This window comes from Bos taurus, chromosome 2 (assembly GCF_002263795.3).
Source record: "Bos taurus isolate L1 Dominette 01449 registration number 42190680 breed Hereford chromosome 2, ARS-UCD2.0, whole genome shotgun sequence".
NCBI lineage: Eukaryota > Metazoa > Chordata > Mammalia > Artiodactyla > Bovidae > Bos > Bos taurus.
In genome coordinates, this window is record NC_037329.1 from 34,472,996 (window position 1) to 34,496,432 (window position 23,437).

Genomic DNA, 23,437 nt, shown 5'->3' on the forward strand with positions numbered 1-23,437 from the left:
ATCACGACAAAAGAACAGTAATATCATCTGACCTACTATAAAAAATAAGGAGGATGAAAATTTTAAGAAATGCTTTTCCCAAGAGGGGTAAAAACAGAAATCTAAAGAGTTTCAATGATGGGAAACCTTACTAATGATCTTGGAAGTTTTTACTAGTAATGAGTACAATGCCATTTGTATCTAAGTCACTGCTTTCTGGGAAAATGAAGAGGTACATCCTAATGTATCTCTCATCATAGTTTGCTCATGAAGTTCAAATTATTTCAATACTCTTGAAACATCTACATCACCAAGTCTTCTTGACATCATTGCTTGTGTCTAAATTTAAATATTATGTTCAAAATGTTCTACACTGATTTACTGATGAACACTAATGAAAAAAAGACAAGACACTTTGCATCACAGTTTAAAATGTGCAAGGAAATTAGTTCGGATAAATATTTATTTTCACATAACATGTCTTAGTTGTGAAAAACACAATATCCTAGTCACATTTACACATTACTTAAACTTTGCAATAAATTACATTCAAGGTATTCAATAATTTTGACCAGGAATCTGAAATTAGGAGGAAATATATAACACTATGCTTTTCTTATATTTTATATGATTTCAAAATATTAAGATCAACATAGGGATAGCATTAAAATTCACACAAGAACAAAATGACTATAAAAGTACTCAGAAATACATAATTTCACTGGATATGAGTGCTTATTCAAATAGGTGATCATGTGAAGATTTTCATTCACTATGATCATCTTAAACAGAATAGTCATTAATATATTAAAGCACTAGAAGGCTGCTTTGGGGACTGACCGACATGTACAGCTAGTCTAACTCATAAAACAATGGGAATGTTTACATCTAGTGTCTGTATTATAAAATACACAAAGGCAATGCATTTGGAATGGAAAGTTTCTGTAGTTTTTCCTTGGCGTTTATAAACACAGACTTTATTAACTACAAACTCTTCTTATATTTTTTAGGCTTATGCTTCATTGAAGAAATGGCTCCTTGAAAAATTGTAAGGGGAATTTACAGAAGGTATCAAAATGTTGAACCTAGTGGAGGCCCTGTTGTTCATTTCCTTCATAAGCTTAATCACAAGAGGATTTGTGTTTTTTTTTTCACTTTCATGTACATTTATACTCAGAATATTTATAAATAGTTTGTAAAAGCCACAAGGCTCTGAATTATTGTAAAACTAGACACTGAAGATTATAAGGTTGATGATCATTGGTAATTCTTAAGAAGCAAGAGCACTATGAGATTTCATCTTTATTAATTCACATTACTCAAAAATTCTATACTTTTCTTCCTCTTGTATAAACTTAGTAAAGATGAATTATTTCATATAGACTGAAATATCTATAGAAGCTTCTCAAACAGAATCTGATATTTTCATTTAAAAGATTATTTTTCTACAACATGCATTTAGTTAAGAAATGGAAAAGAGCTCTGCAGAAAACAAAAGACAATTGGAGACCATCAGTCTAACATTAGAACATGATTCAGAAGCAGCATTAAGCAGTCTATGACCTTTAGCAGTGGAATAAATGTACAGGAGTGGAATTTCACATACAGTGACTCACCATGTGGCATTCCATAAGTATGTATATAATAGGCTTATTTGGAAAAGACTTGTCAATGGGAGATAAATTTAACAGTATATTTCTGATAAAGATTTATATTGAAAATTTCACAAAACCTACAAAGTTTTTCTAAAGCATTTCATACAAGCCTAGTATCTGATCATGTAATCAAAACTTGAATATTAAGCAAATACTACTTGGTTCTTTGCATTAGTATCTGATTCTTTTAAACAAGTTGTGAATAGGTTTCCATATATATTTTTCAAAATGACTTTAAGTTTTAGTTACATATAAATTCTTAAGTATTAAATATCATATTAAATCAAGGAAATGCATAAATACAATTATTAAAAATGCTTTCAAACTAACTTTTTGATTTGGGTATTTTGAAATAAGTCACTAATGCTAAGCTATAAAAAATAAAAAGAAGTAAGACTACCTTCCAAAATTCTTCTGAATGAAATTATCAGGTATCTTCAGGTCCCTAAGTAGGAAAATACAAACTAGGTAAATATGACTTATCTCTTTAAGAAAGCTATTGCTCTCGTAAAACTGACAATGAGAATCTAGTGTTTACAAATGTCTAAAATACAGCAAGGAACACAGAGATTCTTGCATTAGCTTTTGTATATGCTCACAAGGGTGTCTCACTGTTCAGAAGTTTAAACACAGTAATGAAACAAGTATTGCACTACTTACAGTATGAAGGTGGATTTGAGATGAAAGACAGAATTTATAATACATGATCAAAGCGGTTTTATGAATAATTGTGGCACTCTTCTCTTATATATGTAAAAAATAAACTGAAGATCAGTCATAGACAAGTCTCCCTGTCAACACCTTTCCCTGAGTCAGCTTTCTTCTCTTTTCGGCTTTCAATGCTACAGGGGAAAAAGGAGAAATGTATTACTTCAATCCAGTGAGGCCCCTGGGAGACCTCATTCAGACACAAAACCCATCAATTTCAATGACCACAAGGGCCCTTAGGCATTGCTTTTTCATGCTGTGAAGCATCCATAGATAGCAACGATTAAAATCCTCTGCACTCAGTGAGGTAGAAACCCAGAACTGCAGAAAAAGGGAAATTCAAAAAACAGAAACTAAAAAACAAAACCAGACATTTTAAAAACAGCCCCCAAAGCATGCCAGATTAATACCATGGTCCTCATTTGACCAAATGAATCATTGATGATTGTCGCAAATGCCAGTCATGCCCCTCCCTGTCTTAAGATAGCACTGTACGATGAATGACATAAACAAGATGTCGCAGTAGGTATTTCTGGGCCCTGCTGCAAGTGGTGCATCCTTTGTGAACAGACTGGAGTCTGATCTTGCGTGAGAACTTCATTGTTGTCAGGGGAACAGGCATGCCTCCGCTGGTCTGAAGGACCCGGTCACCCCGCACACTGCCCTCCAAACACCCATGCCATCTCCTCACAAACTCCTCCTGTCCATTAGAGGAATCATGTTTCACCTCACTCCTTTTGGAACAAACCCATTCCCAAGTGGCTTCTGTTTTAACTATTCTCCAATTAACTTTATCAATGGGCAACCTGGTAATGTGACACTCTCATTTTTTAAAAAAATATTTTTCCAATACACACTTTACCTAATCTCAAGTTGACAGTTTTCATGCAAAATTCAAATAACGTGCTGACACACAGGAAGCTCACACCAAGAGCACATGCTCCAGAGGGCAGCTCGGCTCCTTCCCAACCACGTGCAAAACAGGCGAGCCCCACACTGAGGCCTCTCCCCGCCTCTCCTGCTGCTGACTCGAGGGCAACCCACAGTCGGCCTTTGGGTCCCTCAGCTGCAAGAACCCATACACTTTTAGTGCTCATTTTGGCTCAATATAACTATGAAATGGTTGATGGTGGGGAAACCCTTGGTTTTATATAACTCTCCTCCAAGTAAAAAAGTGACAGTTAAAACCCCCTTTCTCCTACGGGGCTTCCTGTGCAGCTTTCTTAGTGGTCAATAACTTAAGACACATTTTAAGAATGTGTTTTTTAAATTGTTTTTTCCTCCAATTCAAGCTAGAAACAGCCCTTCTCAGTTGTCACCACCACCCGGCGCCATCAGGTAAGAAGTGCTGGAGCTTCTGCCATCTGTGGCACGCTGCCAGCGCTGAGAGCTGGTGTGAGCGGGTGTCTATGGCACCCGGGTTTGTGCCTGCCACACTTCACAGCACACGCTCCTTACAGGTCAGAGCAAAGCAACTTTTTCTCTTTTCTTTTCTCCTTCCATGAGAAAAGATGACAGTGTGCACATGATGTGTTGAGAGGCTTAACTCTGTATTTTTAACTCCTCTATCTGCATGACTCACTTTCTTCTACTTTAAGTTCCTTTCAGATGACAAGTGTCTGCTACCCTACTTTCCAAATTAACTTTTCCCTGGGTACTACCTGACTCCCAGTCTCTTCTGGAAAACAAAGCCAATGAAAAGGGGCAGCACAGAGCAGTGGAGGAAGCCCTGGGCTTAGAGTCAGATGATGACATTCAGTTTGGGAAGCAAAGAAGGAGCTATGTGACCTTGGACTAGTTATTTAATTTATCTGGGACTTGGTTTCCTCATCTGTCAATTAGTTTTGGACTAAATGGCCTCTCATTTTCTTGCACCTTGAATACCAGAATCCTGAGGCTAATAGTCTCAATTCCAGTGAGCTCTATCTTTTGAAAGATAGAAAAGCACATTCTATCTGATGAAAATTTTAAAACTTGCTCAAGACTTTCATGAAAAATATTATTGACTTGAATCTTCTTAGTGCATGGCTATCACTCTATTCCTTGCTACATCATTTTCAGGATGCCAACCAATTCTAAACTTCCATTGTAACAAATACATTAGATGTATGTATTAAATTTATATCATATCTATTACATGCTACCACAATAAACACATATTGCATATCTATTATATACCAGGTACTCTATAAGGACCAGGGGACACAAGATGGATGAGACAAAACATAAGGAAGTCATATTTCAAGAGAGGGCAAAACATGACCCACTACCTTCATGCTGCCAGGCAAGCTATGAAACTGCTATTTGTCAATGACACCATAATAGCTGATATACACAACGTTTACCAAGCAGTCATGAGAGGGCTGAGGCCTAGCAAAACAGCGTGAAGAAACATCCAGCACAGAGCGGGGTGGGTGGAGGGACAGAGGAAAGCAGCGAGAGAGTCCCTAGACCCCGCTTCTGCCACCAAAACAAAACCAAGTGCTGCCAGGTACCCGCCCAAGAAATGCTGCTCTTGGGTGTCAGTTTATCAAAGCAGTTGCCCACCTACTCTGAGTCAATACGGTTTTTAATGGGACCGGTTTTCACCAGTTCATTTAAATAAGCTGTGGAGGAGCTTGTCACAGGTTTGTATAGCGCTGTTGAACTAGGATCAGATTAGACACCCCACGGATGTGGTAGAGCCCACAGTCAGTTCTTGGATCCTTCTTTCAGTTAAACTGGATGAATATTTTTAGACAAGTAAAGTAAACGAAATAATGGAGAAAATATAACCGCTATATTCTGCCACTCAGAAGAAGGCACCTGGGCTTCTCTGATAGGCAGTAGGGCCTATAGCGGGGGCAGGAGGGAGACAACTAGGGCTGGGGACTCAGAGACACTGGGAAGCCGGCTTAGGTCTTGACAGTCAGACCCTGGGAAGCTGGCCTTTAGGGCTTTTCTTGCCGGGTGGATACTCCAGCAGGTATAGCATTTCTACAGTTCCTAGTCGTCAAACTGCAGTGCCTCCAACAGATACCAAGAGAGAGCAGTGGCTTTGGGAGAGTGCTGCTGTTACTAGTATTGGTAGTTTTAGGATTTCTAGAAGCCACACTCTTTCTGCCAGTTTCCACCATTACGAAGACATTAATCACTAACCAATAGACATTTTATCACATGGAAAGCTACAGATTTTTATCACATTTAAAGGTAAAGAAAACTGGGCACACTTTCATTCCACAATAGTTTGAATCTTATGCTAGTGGGAACATATGTTCAAAGAATAAGAAAAAAAAAGTGGTTAGATGAAAATATAAAGGATGATCTATTTAAAATTGGATCTGCTTTTAAGCATGGTACATTGTTCACTGGAATTAATCTACTGTGAGAAGTAATCTGACATAGATATTTTAAACAATTGAATTTTTCTGGTGAAAAGCATCACATGACATTTACTTTAAGGAGTACCTAAAATATCATGACATAAAACTGCTGCTTGAACCAAAGGAAAATAGGGAAAGCATTTTCATCTATATTGCAGGAAGAAAAGCAATCTCTAAATTTGATTGCCTCAAATTTCCCACATATTCTCATGCCTGGAATTTTATTTTGAGCTCATAAACTCGGGGTTCACATTTTTAAAAATCAGAAAAATGCCATATTTTTAATGAGAAAGGGTCCCCAAGCATATATTTCAATATCTTTGAGAAACTACCCTTCTCATGACTCTGATTTTCTTCCAAGACTTCTAGCAAAACAGAGTTACTGTGAGGATGACTCTATAAGACTGCAGCAGGGATCTTTGGGAAAGGAAGATCAAGCATGGCTTAGAATAAAATATTACTTCCACTTGAGCCAAGCGAAGAAATACATGAAGATTTTAAAGCCCTGTTAAAAGACAGAAAATATCAACCAGAAGTCTTTGAAAGAGCCTTTCAAGTAATTTTTGGAACAAGTGTTGGAGGTATCTGAAGGAGGGAAAGAGAGGGAGATGGGGAGAAAGCAAGAGAAAGAGGGAGAGGGAGAGAGAGAACTGGAAGTAATCCCCAGCTTTATGGGGTGAAGACCCCTAGGCTCTCTGCACATCCACTGCTGTTTGACATAGAACACTGAAGCAGCATGCCATTTTGGGGTGACAAAAAACCAGCAGCAAGAGATAGTCTCTAAGTCTCTAAGTTTAATATTGCTTCTTCTTCTAACCCATGCTTCCAAATAATTCTCATGAAGATAAAGCTTGCAGTTTTGGAGGCATGTTAAATGGAAGCTCTCAGCTTTACAATTTCTTAATTCAAGGGATAAATTTTCTTTTTCCAATATAGAACTCTGATGTTATTACAAAATACAGTTCTATAAGATTTATTGATTTATATACGATGCATTTGTATAAGTCACGTGCAGAAAAAAAAGTACTCAAGTTGCAAACCCTCTTAAAGAGCTGAGGAGTTATAGGAACACTGTAAACAGTCTGATACTGGACCTAAGCCCAAGACTCTCCATGCCTTTTGCCTCCCCAAAACTCACACAAAGAACATGGGCTGATCAGGTTTCTAGAAGACACCACTTAACAAAAGGAAATGCAACCAAGGAATAGGTTTGAGGGAAAGGGTCTTACCTTTGGGAAATCAGCTTCTAGAGTGATTAGGAAGGGGAGCTTATGACAAAAACGTAATATAAAAAATTAAGTAGAAAAAGTTAATTTAAGGTCATAAAAATAAAGGAAATTAATAATTAAACACTGTTCCAAATCCCTGTCTCTCTTAATAAGAAATATTAGCATAACACAGAGATTTTTCTTCAGATCAACATCTAAGAAGACAAGATGGTTTGAACTCTTATTTATAAATTCTGGAAAATGCATTTTGGAAATCCTGTGATGACTCTTGGTATTTAAGAACACATTCTTCCCACCTCATGCATTTAAAACTGTCATCTACAGCTATAGCAGTTGTATGTAATGTTTGCATACAGAGAAGAAAAATGCATAAAACTTTCTGGAGCTGAAAGTTTTGGGGTAAAAAGGTTAGGGAAGATTTTTCAGGGCTGGAATAAGGGACTGGAAATAAACTAAATACAAAATTACCATTGCAGGTGCCATATGGGTTTTAAAAAGAACAACAGGAGAATGCAAAGTATGGTCAGACATCTAAGGGGGTCCTAAGAAGTGGATGATGAAGGAATACACTAAATCCTACTGTCAAAGAGCAGGCCAAAATGAATGTCCAAAAGTGTCCTGCACTGAAACTCATTTATACCCCGCTTCTCCCCACTGTCATAGTTTTGGAGTGAGCTTTTAATTTGAAAGGGGGATACTGAAAACATACCAACAAATGGGATCCTTGTGATTTCTAACCTCCTTTTTAATTTTCTGAAATATTTTAGAACTAAGTTAAATGGAAACCAATACTATTCTTTTGCTCATGGAGTCATGTCATTAAATGACTGGGTTCAGTACAAATTCACATTATTTTAGATTTCAAACCTTTTAGAAGGAAAGCTTGACTCCTTATCTTTTGAGTTATCGGCAGTAATCAGAAGGTTCCTCCACAAGGCAGTCTTTGACATTTCATCAGAAATATTGATCACAGATGGATCATCTCTAGATAGGAGTTTACCCAAAATGAGATAATAAACATTAAATAAGAAACTGCAGTTATCTATCCATAGACACTAAATATAGGACAGTATTATGCCTCTGTACAGAATTTTTGATAATTAAAAATTCAGTATTATTAATAATTGTTCTCTCCAAACAATTTCACAACTATGAAAAATAAAAATCTAAATGAAAGATTCTAGTTATACAGAAACTGGTTTGGGGTACAGTTTTCCTAATTCTTTCCCAATGACGGAGTTTAGGTTCTGCATGTTCAGTGCTGGGCCTCTTGTCCCTATATTCATAGCCCAGCATAGCACTTCACCCCTCTGCTCAGACTCCACAGTGGCTCCCATCCACTCAAAGTAAAAGCCCGGTGGGTGGGCTCTAAGGCTCTGTCCCCTTGCTTGCTTCCCCTGCAGCTTTACCTTCTGCTATTACTCCCCTCATCTTTCCTCTCCAGCTACAGTGAAATGCCTCCTGATTGTCCTGGGACCCCACAGGCTTGCTGCTCCCTCAGAGTCTTGTACTTCTCTTCCTCTGCCTATAATGTTCCTTTACATGGTATGGGTTTGGCTGAAAATGTGTTAGGGCTTTTCCATAATTTAAGGAAAAACCCAAGCAAACATTTTTGCCAACCAAATATAAATAACCCTTTCCATTCTTAGTTCAAATGTCACCTGCTCCAATAGGCCTTTGTTGATTGCTTTATTTAAAATTTCTGTTTCCATCTCCCCATAGCAACTTCATCCCTCTTTCTGCCTTGTGTTTTTGTTTCATTTTTCACCATTTGAAATATATACTATATTATTTGTTCATTTATGTATTTTCTGTCTCCCCCACCTCTATTCTACTTGAATGCAAGCTTCATGAGAACAAGGATTCGTGAACATTGGTCCTCTGCTGTTTCGCCATGACCCAGACAAAGTCTGACATTTGGTATCCACTCAACAAATATTTTATTCAGTGGCTGGGGGAGCCTGTAATATAAGGGCCTGTAATTATGCTGGATGCATTTTTTTACGTTTTAAAACTGCACCAATTATAAGTCCATTTAGAACTCTCTAAAACATTCCCAGGGCCAGAAAGGCAACCAAATATCAACAGAGATAAAACACAGGCCAAGCCAAAGAAAGTGTCACTGTGGGAGAAATCAGTACTCTTTTCTACCACAGGTAAAAATGATACTTTGCTATGGAAAAAGTCATGTTCTACAGAAATCCTAAACTGAACTCTCATACCCCTCACTGTGGACATTCACAAGAGGGCAACAAATTAAATTTTTAAGAGAAACACTGAGAGTCTGGAGCAAAACAGTTCTCACAGACTCCTTCCTTCCTAATCTGGACATCCTAATCTGTGTTCCTTAATATGTCTCATTAATTCAGCCCTTGATAACAAAGAATGAGATCAACTAGTTTCCAAAAGAGTCATGGAGAATACAAGTTTTTCATAACATTATGTGAAAAAGAGTCTTGTGAACAAAAGAGTTTAAAAAATGCTAGCTACAACAAAGTTAAACTTTTTTTAAAAATGCCACTACTAGTTAAGATTCTTTAACATGCCAATATGCATTGTGAATCTCTAAACTGGAATGTGGTAGAGAACATTTTTCAGACTTATTAAACCACAAAATCCTTTTAAGAGGGGTACCACAGGAAACTAGGCAGATTTCTATAGAATACAGTTGAGAATATGCTGATTCAACTAAACAGTCAACAGGATTTTAAAACTTGAATATTATTTTAAAAAAGAAAGATAAAGGGAAAAATGTCCTCTGTACTTATGCTCACTCTTAAGTGGTAGATGATAATTGTATTTTTTATATCTAGGAAATATGATCTTACAGTCAGACCCTGAAGATCCACTCCTATTTTTTTAATGCTATGAAAAATTTCCTCCTTAGTCAAAAGCCTTCTATGCTTTTTTCTTGGCATGGCCCTAAATTATCCTTAAGCACTTTGGGATCATATATATATAATTTTTTGCCAAATACTTTCAAACGTTTTTATTATAACTTAGAGGAGTTTGCTTTTTTTGCTATGTCTCTGCACATGAAGAAGATTAGCATATTTTGGAGAGTTACATAAATATTTCCTAAAATTACTAGTATAACTGAATCCTTCAATTCAGGAAATAGATTATCTCTTTGGAAGTGTCTTTCAGTAGGGGTAAATCCTATGTTTTTCCCAGAGTTCAAACATTTACAAGTGATGGCTTTAGTGAATACCTAACTCATTTATTCCAGAATTGAATACTGATCTGTCTTCAGGTGCTACTTTAAGAGAATATGAAAGAACTTTCATGCTTATTATAAAATACGAGACCTAAGAGAACAGTTTCCCACCTCACTTCATTTTAAGCTACTTAGCCAGAGTCACGCGGCTTCTGGTGGCAAAACTGGGGCAGGATAATCTAACACCCAGTTTCAGTTCTTTCCACTCTAACAACTTCAACAAACCTCAGTAGGAATCCACACACATGAAATTCTCAAGTAGCATATATAACAACATATTACATTACTCCAGTTGGTATGTTTTTACATTTATATCTTACCTATAGTGCCCTTCCAGTGGGAGCTGTACTGTGCCTTCATCTTCCATAGCTAGCATACTTTGTTCTTCCTGGAAAGACAAATGTAAAATATACAATGTGAATCTGATGAGCCTCCATTTTACATTAAAGGAGAAACAGAAATTAATATTTCACTATCTCATTAATCTCAGAATCTTCCACTTTGTTTGCATTTATTAATGCTAGCACAGGTCCTTCCAATAAAGTATCAGCTACCAAGAACAGAAGTAATTAATGAGAGTCTCATACCACAAAGCAATTTAAATGCTAACAACAATCTCCTTCATGTCATTCAATATAAAATATGGTTAATTTCCAAGCAGATTAAAACAAAAATCTAAATTTTACAAGGACAAATGTACTGGTAATCATTTTCATTATTGTAAAGTTGAAATTACATTCCCAGAATGCTCTATTAGAAAGCAAAAGAGACATATTTAATAGAGCAGTGGTTCTCAAACTTTCGTTTACACCAGAATCATCTGGAAGGTTTATTAAACATATAGATTACTGGGCTGTACCTCGAGTCTGATTCAGTCGATTTGGAATAGGGCCTAAGTACACATCTTGGGTGATGCTGATTATGCTGGTCTGAAGACCACACTGAGAACCATTGCTCTAGAGACTTGGTAACAGACAGTAGAAGATATCTCCCTGAATGGACCAGAACACAGGAGTACTTTCCACTTAAGACTCATTATACGTTTTTGTTTTAGGCCTCAGATTTCTTCTTTAATGCAATATTCCACCCTTCTCCAAAGGGTAGAAATGTTTCATAAATTCATTTCTTCATTTATAAAGTCCATACAGTCAAAGTTATAGTTTTTCTAGTAGTCACGTACGGATGTGAGAGTTGGACCATAAAGAAGGCTGAGTGCCAAAAAATTGATGCTTTCAAACTGTGGTGCTGGAAAAGACTCTTGAGAGTCCCTTGGACAGCAAGGAGACCAAATCAGTTAATCCTAAAGGAAATCAACCCTGAATATTCATTGGAAGGACTGATGCTGAAGCTGAAGCTCTGATACCCTGGCCACCTGATAAGAAGAGCTGACTCACTGGAAAAGACCCTGATGCTGGGAAAGACTGAACGTAAAAGAAGAAGAAGGCAGCAGAGGATGAGATGGTTGGATGGCATCACAGACTCAATGGACATGAGTTTGAGCAAACTCCAAAAGATAGTGAGGGACAGGGAAGCCTGGTGTGCTGAAGTTCATAGGGTCACAAAGAGTCAGACATAACTTAGCAATTGAACAACAAACGTTTTAAAAGTATATCTTTGGGATGAAGATAAACTTATGTAGCATGAAACACCCTAGTTTAATTTACAATAATGTTATCATTAGCCTTTTTCCATGTATCAAAAATTAAATGTAGTTTCTACAGATTATAGCTCCTATTTCATGCATTTATTTTCAAATGGGTCAATTAGGAATGTTCAAGTTTAGAAAACTATTTGGGGCCATTTAAAACTGTTAGAATTATTGGCCCTAACTCGAGAAATGAAATTTTAAGTTGTGGAGAGATAAAGAGCTAGGTCATTTTCCTGACCAAATGGGAACTGAAGAGAGAAAAAAAGAAAGGCCCTGGAGGGTCATCGCTTTCCCTCTTTCAGTAGCTTAGCAGAAGCTAGGCTGGTCTAAATCAGCTTTGGTTGATGTCATTTTTCCTGGCATACAAGACTATTCCCTAGGGTCCTCAACTTGCATACAGCCTAGTCTGAAGAACCACTGCCATATTTATTGATACTTAAAGAAATGGTGTTTTCTACCTCCTCTTCAGCTAGCCTACGAATTTATGAGGCAATGTGGTGGCAGGTCTTGTTTCTCTCTTGAAATGCTCTCTGTACAGACCTAACCTGTGACCAGGCAGGCTCCCCTCTGCTGAGCCCTCAGCCTCTGCTGAGGCCTTAGCCCTAAGGCCTTAGGCCTTAGAATACTTCTGCCCAACCTATGCTATGTAATAAAGGAGAGGTCAGGGGACTGTATGGGATCTGCTATTTCTCTGCTTAGAAGCTACCCTCCCAACCAACCCAGTGTTATATCTGTAGTCTGTGATACTATTGACATGTAGCTGTTATCCCTTTGCATTATGGGAATTTATTCTATTCTCTTTCTCTGTTACATTTCAAGGAAAATTTTCCTTTGAAGACCTCTCAGATATATATTATTTCTTATGTATTATGCCTGTTCCTCATGTTATGTGGAGGAACATACTCAAAGTGAGTAGACAGTATCATTGGTTTGAGTTATGTATTTAAGCACTTGTGCAGAGCTAATCTGTAGTCTAAAATGACCCACACCTTGCAAATGGATTAGTTTCTATATATGGAAATGATACATGGACCATATTAATTTATATGCACACCACTGAGGCCATGGGTAGAACACATTTATCCTTTCAGGAATAAAAGGTTACTTTTTCTATAGAAAAGGTTATCTTAATGCACATGTGAAAGTGAAAGTTGCTCAGTCGTGTCCTGACTCTTTGTGACCCCATGGACTATACGGTCCATGGAATTCTCCAGGCCAGAATACTGGAGTGGGTAGTCTTTCCCTTCTCCAGGGGATCTTCCCAAGCCAGGGATCAAACCCAAGTTTCCCACATTGCGGGCACATTCTTTACCAGCTGAGACACAAGAGAAGCTCAAGAACACTGGAGTGGGTAGCCTATCCCTTCTCCAGCAGATCTTCATGACCCAGGAATCGAACTGGGGTCTCCTTCATTGCAGGCGGATTCTTTACTAACTGAGCTATCAGGGAAGCCCTGATGATGCACATGGAGGGACATAGAGAGAAAATAATCAGCAATCCCCAATGCTGTTTAAGTAAAACCAATAGAAGCAAAATGTAATTCTTTTCTTGGTTGTCCACTGAAAGGTAAGATTGGTATGTAGTATCTTTTCTGACCAACTCATAATAAAATGTAGAGAAGCCAGGTAGAAAGGTTTAATAAAGAGTAAAAATTGGGGGGAAAAAAAAGAACTGAAGAGAACAACGGTGCCATCAATGCCTGGATTACCTGGCAGCAGAAAACGAAGGCTCAAGATTCAATCTAACAGCAAAAAATTGGATCAAAGCTTTGGGAACAATTTTGTTTTTTCCTCAGATGATTTTCCACTTTTCTCTCAAATTACTTTCAATAATTATTTTGCACTCTGTGGCTTGTTAGCATGTGTGGGCTTTATACTAGTCATAATTCTATCCAAACAAAAACTCATCACCTCTAAAGATAGCATTTCCAAGCCATGCTTATCTGAAGAGAAGGGTGGCGGAGCAGCCGCTGCCTTCAGTGCCAGAAGGAAGCTGGGTGGGCCCCAGAGCTTGGGGATAGAGGGCCGGCTGCATCCCAGGCAGCTCTGTGAGGAAGCCAAAAATTGAGACTTTCTGGGGAGGAGCAGTCAAATCAGGCACTAGCCGTCACGACAATCACAACCTCTTTTATCTCCATGATACAAGGAAAGAGAGAGAAAGCAAAAAGCTTACTGGGTATCCTTAACTTTGTTAGTCTGAAATATCCTAAAATGAGTTCCATTCAGCATTTCATTTACACAGTGTCCATCAAAAATCTGCTGAGTTCTACAAGGATCATGATCAAAGTTTACCAAAGAGCACTTGAGGGGGTTTTGCCAATTTGACTACAGGAATGTTCACAGTCTGATTTGAGAACACCAACTTTTCATTCAGATAGCCAAATGTTCTGATATTAAACAAGTGTAGGACAGTTGATTCTATATCCAGGAAAAAGCAGAAATACAGAGGCTTAAAAATGAATCTCTTCAACAGCACTCAAACATTTACTGGGTATGAATCATGTGCTAAGCACGCAGTGAATAAAAAGAATAATTCAGGAGCTATTCATGAATCCAATAAGCAAATACATATTAAGCATGATTTCATGACAGGTTTTATGCTAGGTACTGGGCATACAACAATGAAAATAGAGTCATAAACCTTACTCTTAGAGGACAAGAAGGATCACTGTAAAAAGAATAGAACAAGAGGCAGTGGTATCTGGGCCAGTCTCATTTGATCAGTTTGGTAATAGAAAGGAAGAAATTTAAGTAGGAAGAAACAAGGTAATAAAAGGTAGGAATAAATAAGACATGTTTTCACAATAACGAACAACTAGCCTGGCTGGGGCAAAAAGCCTGTGCTAAGTAGAAAAGGAAATTAAAATCAGACGTAAATTGTGGTATGCTTTGATGATGGATTTACATATAAAGTTAGATAATGAATCTGATGGAGAAGACAATGGCACCCCACTCCAGTACTTTGCCTGGAAAATCCCATGGACAGAGGTGCCTGGTAGGCTGTAGTCCATGGGGTCGCTAAGAGTCGGACACAATTGAGCGACTTCACTTTCAATTTTCACTTTCATGCATTGGAGAAGGAAATGGCAACCCACTCCGGTGTTCTTGTCTGGAGAATCCCAGGGACGGGGGAGCCTGGTGTCTGCCGTCTATGGGGTCGCACAGAGTTGGACACGACTGAGGTGACTTAGCAACAGCAGCATGAATCTGAATTACGGTTTGTGATAGTGTGAAAAATACAATTCATATATTATGATATCTAACAAATGCTCTACCTTTAGTGAAACAGATAGCATTCTTCATGTAAAGTCTGTATCTATGGAGGAGTCCTCAAACAGCTCAAAGTACAAACAACAGCAGCACAGAGCCAATGTTCACAAAGGTGTCTAGAGTATTAAACATTCAGCAATTTTAAAATGGAAGGAAATTCAGAAATCAAGTTCAACCCCTTTAATTTCATGCAAGAGAACATGAAATGCAACAGAACGCATGAAGTGCCTGAGCATCTCCTTCCTCATTACTAATAGGATAGATAATGCTGCAAACATCACACACACACACACACACACACACACACACACACCCCTAGAATTATTTGTAAACCATAAAATACTATAAGAGATATTCCTTAAGACTTCCAATATGCAGAAGAGCCAATACATACAACTACTCTCTTGAACGATGAAAACTGAAAAGAAAAAAAAAGCGGGGAGGAGGAGTAGTCCATATAGAATTCATATAAACAGATGGAGGCAACATACGTTTTTCATCAGCATATTTGATTCAATTTCTCTAATTGACTTATCAAAATTATTATAAAATAAAAAAATTCTGACAGAGTAACTCTGGATTTAGAGGAATATATTCTGGTGATACAGAGTCTGGGGGTTTAGGAAAGGTCATACCTCAAATTTCAGAACTCATGAGAATCACCTGGAGATCTTGTTAACACAGATTTCTGGGCCCATATCCAGAGTTTTGATTCAGTAGGTCTGGAGTAGGGTCCAAGAATTCAGATTTATGACAAGTTGACAGGTGTTGGCTGATACAGCAGAGATCCTAGGACCACACTTTGAAAACCACTGCTTGAGGAAGAATAATATGCTTGCCTTGCTCTGAGATTCAACTAGAAGTAAGATTTGCCTGTACAAATTAGGCCATGCTTCCTAAATCCACAACTGATGCTGATCTTTCTTAGCATAAGATATGCTCTCTAATACGTATAATCTTGGCCTTGCTCACGAGCCTGCTTCAGACAGATCGTAAGTCCCACTTGCACCCCTCCATTTCTTCCCCATAGCATATATGTTGGAGTGAACCTCCCACAAACCAAGAGATGTCAATATCATGATCACTGAGCAGAGCTGAATTTCTAGGATTTATCTAACATTAACCTCCTCTTCCCTCACTGAGGAGCAAACATTCTGCTGGGCTTTCTGCTTTATCAGCAGCCCTTTTGTCGAATGTGTACAATGTCCTAGAGAATACTGAAGTAGGAAGTAAAGTGTGTTGGTACTCTGAGCACATTTGGACATCCAGAATTTGATTCTGCAGTCTTCCCTTTACACAGAGCAATGTGCAAAATGTCAGGGTTCCAATATTCATTTCTATCCTGATTATAATCCTTTCTTTCTAAAAACTGAACCATATGCATATGCATATGCATGAAGTACATGAAAATTTGGAACAGAAGCTCTGCGACCTTGGACTGGCCTGTGTAGCTATTTATTCTGCTTAACTCATTATTGAATTTTAAGGTCAAACTAATGTTTTCTCAATGCCATAAGACCAGAAGTGGGCTACTGATAGTAAAGCCCTGAAAGATAAAGGTACAAGCTTGTAACTATCATCAAAAGGACAAGAGGTGAGTCTACTTAAAATTCAAATCTCAGTGAGCTGAGACATTTCTGCTCTTTACCATCTTTCTGGATCACAATGAGAGTTACTCAATTAATCTAAGTAATTGCAGAAATGCAACATTTTGTGTAGAACTTGTTCATTTACCACATTCATGTAAACGTCTTCTCCAGTCTTCTCCTGGAAGACTGGGCCTTGGTATAAGATGCTACAGTAAGATCACACTCTTCAGTGGAGTCCATAAGCCTCAAGCAAATGAAATACCGAAATCTGGGTTACCAAGTAGAAAATCAACCAGAATTTTAGTTTCAGTATGCTGCTGCTGCTAAGTCGCTTCAGTCGTGTCCGACTCTGTGCGACCCCATAGACAGCAGCCCACCAGGCTCTGCCATCCCTGCGATTCTCCAGGCAAGAACACTGGAGTGGGTTGCCATTTCCTTCTCCAATGCATGAAACTGAAAAGTGGAAGTGAAGTCGCTCAGTTGTGTCCAACTCTTTGCAACCCCATGGACTGCAGCCCACCAGGCTCCTCTGTCCATGGGGTTTTCCAGGCAAGAGTACTGGAGTGGGTTGCCATTGCCCTCTCCGAGTTTCAGTATAATCCTTCTTAAATCTTCCTACTCTCTATACTGATCGTATTCTTTTAATACTAATTCCAGGTTAGAAAGTTAATATCTTTAAATTATACTTTCTCTCTTCAGTTGTCAAATGTAGAATTATCTTTCGTTGCACTGGTCCGAACTATATTTTAATGTCCTACTATGGATTATTTCATGACTGTATTATTGGTTTACTTGTTTCTTTATAAGTACTGAGGATCACATTAAAGTATATCATATTAATCTAATTGAGAATTTAAAGGTCTGTAAACCTACCTGATTAATGTATTGCAAGGCATTTTCCTTTACTTTTTGTCATACTCTGAACTGAAGGATACAGCTGTAACTTTTCCTCAATAAATCCTTTATCTCTTTTTGAATCCTTTTAGAAAATACTTAGAAGATTTAGTAATATTAATTACTTCTAAATTATTTACCTACATAATCATAAAACAGTCAATAACCATTGGTATATAATGAGTCTATAATGTAAAAAGATTAGAAGCTCATTCCATAGCATCTCTGCCTATCTGAAGTTACTAAATTCCAAAATGGACATATGGCACACATACATATGAGTACCATACATATGCAGCTATGTGAATGGTTCTCAGCAATGGAAATAGCATATTCTAATACATTTATGATTACTGTCAAATTTGCTTTCTCCTATTTCACAGACATATAAAGGAAGAATATGAAATTTTCTTTGAATGAAAAAAGGGAAGAAATATTAAGCATAATATATTGTATATATTATTCATATGGATCAAGCCAGTCAATCCTAAAGGAAATCAACCCTGAAAATTCATTGGAAGGACTGATGCTGAAGCTGAAACTCCAATATTTTGGTCATCTGATGCGAAGAGCCGACTCACTGGAAAAGAGTCTAATGCTGGGAAATACTGAAGACAAAAGGAGAATGGGGTGGCAGAGAATGAGATGGTTAGATAGCATCATCAACTTGATGAACACAAATCTGAGCAAACTTCAGGAGATAGTGGAGAACACAGGAGCCTGGTGTGCTACAGTCCATGGGGTTGCAAAGAGTAGGACACAGCTCAGTGATTGAAAGACGATAACAATTACATATACATGGTATTTTTCTTTTTACAAAGTTTCAGAAGGGCAAGAATGCTCCATGGTACGGATATGGCATAACATGAATGCTGTAGAAGATATGATTGTATGCCTGGGGCTGTTGCTAGCTGATTCCTACAGAAGTAGTAAAGACATTTGACAGGAAATCAGAGCAGGAAAATAAGGCAAAATTACATTTACAAGTCACTGCATCAGAATACTTAACATTTTCATTATCAGGGAATCTAAGGAAAACCTTGTGGTCAATGAGTTTTGTATTCAAAGTTGTCTTCCTTAGAATTTGAAACTTCTTAGAAATTATTTTCAACCTAAATAAATTTTAATTATGTCAAGTATGAATAATTTAAGCCTTTAATATTTCTATACTCATATTCACTTTATTTACATTTATTTTATACCAAATTCTGTTGCATTTTTCTTGAATAGTACCTGGGGATGACAGCAAACCTTTAATAAAGCCCTAAAATCATATACAGATTATCCAAATACCCTAGTTAAAGCACTATTAAAATATCTCTCACACTTAAATGAGAGTATAAACTTAGAAAAGTAGTTAAAGCTTAGAAAAAACAGAAAAATAGTTAAAGCACTATTTTTTTTTAATTTCTCATACTTAAATATGAGTATATCAACTTAGAAAAATAAAGATGCTTGATAACTTTATATTGACATTTTCAACATTATATCAGTATTACTTTTCATACAGTTCATGAGGTTCTTGAGGCAAGAATACTGGAGTGATTTGCCATTCCCTTAGTATGCCTAGAAGTATAATTCAAAGTATGCCTTCTACAACATATAGGACAAGCTCTTCACCATGGAAACGTGAAGAAATGCCAGTCACATATTATGTAGAGATGTTTGTAGAAACATCTGAGCAGAAATCCCATTAGACTTCATGGCCTAATCTGGACTCATCTAATGGTTAAGTAAAACCTAAGACCATTGAAATGTTTGCAAACAAATTCCTCAGAAGAAAGAGGAATATGCCCATGGCTTGAGAAAATATACCACAGAGAGGAAACCAAATACATTTACTGACTGCTTTGTAGAACAAAAAAGGGAGGGAATAATGCACAAGTCTGACTAAGTATTTTCTTTCAAATTCATTTCCAGTTATACAGAAATTTTGTTCTTCTGTTTTACAACTTATGGACTCAGTCATTCTGCTAAATGATGTACTGGTCATTTTTTTTTCATTTATACTCTTTGCAATACTTTAAAAATATTATGACTACTAGCCTTCAAAATAGATCCAGATTTATACATGAATTTTAAATGTCATAAAACTTAAAACAAATTGTTTTAACATGTAAAACAGAATAGGATAAATCAGTAGTTTGTGAAAGTAATAAAATCCCCAAAGTTTCTCAAACAATATTTACTCAGTCCTAAAGCACTTTGAAAGATTCAGGGCAAGAGGAGAGGGGGACGACAGAGGATGAGATGGCTGGATGGCATCACCGACTCAATGGACATGAGTTTGGGTAAACTCCGGGAGTTGGTGACGGACAGGGAGGCCTGGCGTGCTGTGGTTCATGGGGTTGTAAAGAGTCAGACACAACTGAGTGATTGAACTGAACTGAAAGCACTTTGAAAGAAAATCACACTTGACCTAACCAAAAGGCCAAGAAGTGATGAAAGCAAATCGGAGCAACATGCTTTCCTATTAAACATTTCATATATTTCAAGAATAACTATTCTATCTTTTAATTAGAATTAGAATCTTTTGAGTAAAACTTTGTTCCCTAGGAAAATACCAACAGTAATAATGTCTCTTTTTTTCCTTCTCACATATTCAACCAAAAATCAATCACTGTTTGATCACAATTTGGAAACAGTTAAGGATCAGCAAGTTTCTGCCATCCTAAGGGGAGGAATCAGAAAAATAAACCTTATAATTCGAAGGATAATGAAGTACAAAGTATTTGCATATTTCACTAGAGTTTGCTCATATAAGACATGTGCTCTCTCTGTTCAAGTTTCAGCTTTATGATTTTACACACTCATCTTTCAAAGTAGTCCACCTGTGCTTGTTAGTAATCACTAAAGAGAAACACAATAATTTATTTTGCAAAGCTGTTACTGTGCATGTGTTGCTTTTTCTTTATAAGATATTGATTTTGCTCCGACTTACTTCTTTTTCAGCGTCTTCTAGTTTCTTTTTCTTACTCTCAGGCATTAAATCATCCAACCAGCTGAGTTCCCGTTTGGTAAACAAAAAGTCCATCAATTTTCTTACAAATACCAGAGCTAACACCTGAAGGAAATAATAAAAGATGTTAAAACAAGGAAAAAATATAAATGGGAGATTTAGATTTGTTTGTTTTTTTGGTAGAAACAAGTCAACTAAAATTAGGTCTGATATTAAAGTGAAATTTTGATATATGTGTGTATAATAGATATTGTCTAACTTTTGCTTCCTTCAATTTCTTTTCTTACCACATCTCCAGAATAGTGGCTATGATTCTACCCATTATAGGAGGCATTTAAAGAAGCAATGAAAAAAACTATATTTTTGACCATTTCCTTAAAAACACTTTAAGAATATTAAACCTTTAATACCTATGCTGATAATATTTTAATCATTTATAGTCATTCAAATTCTAGTACTTTAGCTTTGAAATACTTGAAACTCATCTAAAATATTTAATAAAATTTAATTTTAAAAGTTTCCTTAACTTTTCAGATTTGCTAGTATATCTTTAAAGTTAAATTGTGCAAGTTTACATTTTCTACCCAACTTTAATTAATTCAAACTAATGTTCAGAATGATAGAGATAAAACTAGTATGAATCACTGAAATTCATATATAATCTAAAACCCAATCTTAATTACTAGTTTTAGTGGCTAAAGTTTATACCAAGGTTTCCAATAACTGTTCAAAATTATTCTATTGTTCCAATTTGTTCATGGATTTTTAGTGAGAGCAGAAAATCAGAGGGAGAAAAAGAGCTGACTTAGAAGTTTCATACCATCATGGGAAAGACAATAGCAGCTCGTGAAACTTTTATTATCCACAAAAGGCCGAGGCAACTCATCTGAATAACTGTGAAGAGATGGACTTTTCGAAGTGGCACATGCCTTAGATATATAAAATCTGGTTGATGTTTTGCAGGCATCCAGAAGAGCTTTATTCTATCAAAGAACTAAAAGATAAACAGACTAAATTGCTTTTTACAGACAACAATAAAAGTAGGACAAGTAAATGTATAATATAGTCCAATATATGGTACATCTAGATCACACTTCCATTGACATCTGGGCGTCAGGACTACGCGATTGTTAAGTGTACATTCTGAAAGACCACAACTTCAGTTTTATAATATCCCATATTTTCTCAAATGTGGATACAGGTTATAATTAACAGAGTTTAATAACACTGATGCCAATGCTAAACATTGCTCCCTCAGAGAGTATAGCCTTGAGACAAAACATAATCATCACCCTTGTCTTCATCATCACCTGTCAATTTCTTCCTTTACTTGTCCTTTAAGTACTGGGGTTCCCTGCACCCTTCTTTACTGAGTATTTCATCCATAACCTCTGTTTCGGCTTTCACACACTTGCTAGGCTCCCAGCCCTCAGTCTCTACTGCAGCTCTTTCTGACTCGAGCTCTAGACTCACATGCAGCTGCTGTGTGGGATGTTCCTCCCTATTTTGATTCTGCTGTTTTGACCTTGCCACTCTCATCCCCATAAATGGTTTTGGTGCTGTTCCTAAAAATACAAATACCTTGGCCATAAAGATTTAACCTAGATGAATTGTTATTAATAAAGGATTTCCAGAGCAAATTTTAACAGTTTAATTTATTGATCAGTTTCCTCTACTACACTGTCAAATCATTTATATATATTTTCAATTGTATCTTATTAACATTATTTTCATCTGGATCAAGATTATTCCTGTTTAAACTTTATCATAAAGACAGTACATTATTTTTGGACTAGATATTATTTTAATAGCTTTGACATTTTTACCCATCAAAGTTAATTTTATCAATTCAAATTTTATAGATTAAGTGTCCACAAGAATGTGAAATCTTCAATCATATTTTACTTAACAAAATGTACTGCATGTTAGCTTTGTTTTATGCAGATCATTTTGTTTAATTTTTCTCAGGCCAAATTTTACAGTTTTCAGTGTTTCCAACAAGAAGTGATGATTTAGAAAATGACAGTTTCAATCACTGTCAGTTCTATTTTATACAATGGAATATCTCCTATGTGTTTTAAGAGTAACATTAGATTTAGTCCTTAGCTAATTTATATGAGAATATTGTAAGCAATCTTCACCAAATTTTCCAAAATTACTCGAATACGCCGAGGAACAAAAATGCCCATAGAGTCAAATGGGTGTCAGTGTAGAGTCCAGAGAAGGCAATGGCACCCCACTCCAGTACTCTTGCCTGGAAAATCCCATGGACGGAGGAGCCTGGTGGGCTGCAGTCCAGGGGGTCGCAGAGAGTTGGACACGACTGAGCAACTTCACTTTCACTTTTCACTTTTATGCATTGGAGAAGGAAATGGCAACCCACTCCAGTGTTCTTGCCTGGAGAATCCCAGGGACGGGGGAGCCTGGTGGGCCGCCGTCTATGGGGTCGCACAGAGTCGGACACGACTGAAGCAACTTAGCAGCAGCAGCAGCAGTGTAGTGTCATACATCATGTTTTACTGACACCTTCTCATATCCCCAATTCAACACGTTCCTTCTGTTTTTACCTGTCTTATGGCACAGCATGACCTTCCCTGGGGCATCTAAACCAGAATCACACATAATTGAGTCCATCCAGTGTCCATTTATTTAGTCATATTCATTTACACCTTCCAAAAAATTTGTTGAAAACCTATGCAGAGTACTAAGTGCTGAATTAGTTCCTGGTTTGTCCCTCTCTATATTGTCCACAAATATTTCACTGGGTCTTTTTATCTCTAACTCCTAAATATCTCTTAAAATTACATGTCATTAAATAAATAAAACTCAGTGCATGGTGGAGATAGGAATAGGGAAAAAATAAAGTTAAATCCTCAGGGCTATAAATGAATGTTTCAATTTCTATAGAACTAATTTTTTCCCCAGCTA

The 23,437-nt window shown here is 37.0% G+C and overlaps 1 protein-coding gene across 8 annotated transcripts in view; it reads right to left on the reverse strand.

The window, feature by feature from the left end:
- Positions 1-399: 399 nt before the first annotated feature.
- The window catches only part of SLC4A10 (solute carrier family 4 member 10), a 343,111-nt gene continuing 320,073 nt past the window's right edge, over positions 400-23,437 (reverse strand). For 5 of the 8 annotated variants that reach the window (XM_025001558.2, XM_059874452.1, XM_025001569.2 and 2 more), the window contains 5 exons: positions 21,330-21,503; positions 20,492-20,614; positions 10,471-10,538; positions 7,801-7,917; positions 400-2,476 (listed from right to left, as the gene is read on the reverse strand). In XM_025001558.2, the coding sequence (XP_024857326.1) occupies positions 2,410-2,476; positions 7,801-7,917; positions 10,471-10,538; positions 20,492-20,614; positions 21,330-21,503 (549 nt within the window). In that variant the 3' untranslated portion in view covers positions 400-2,409. 8 annotated transcript variants of the gene reach the window in all.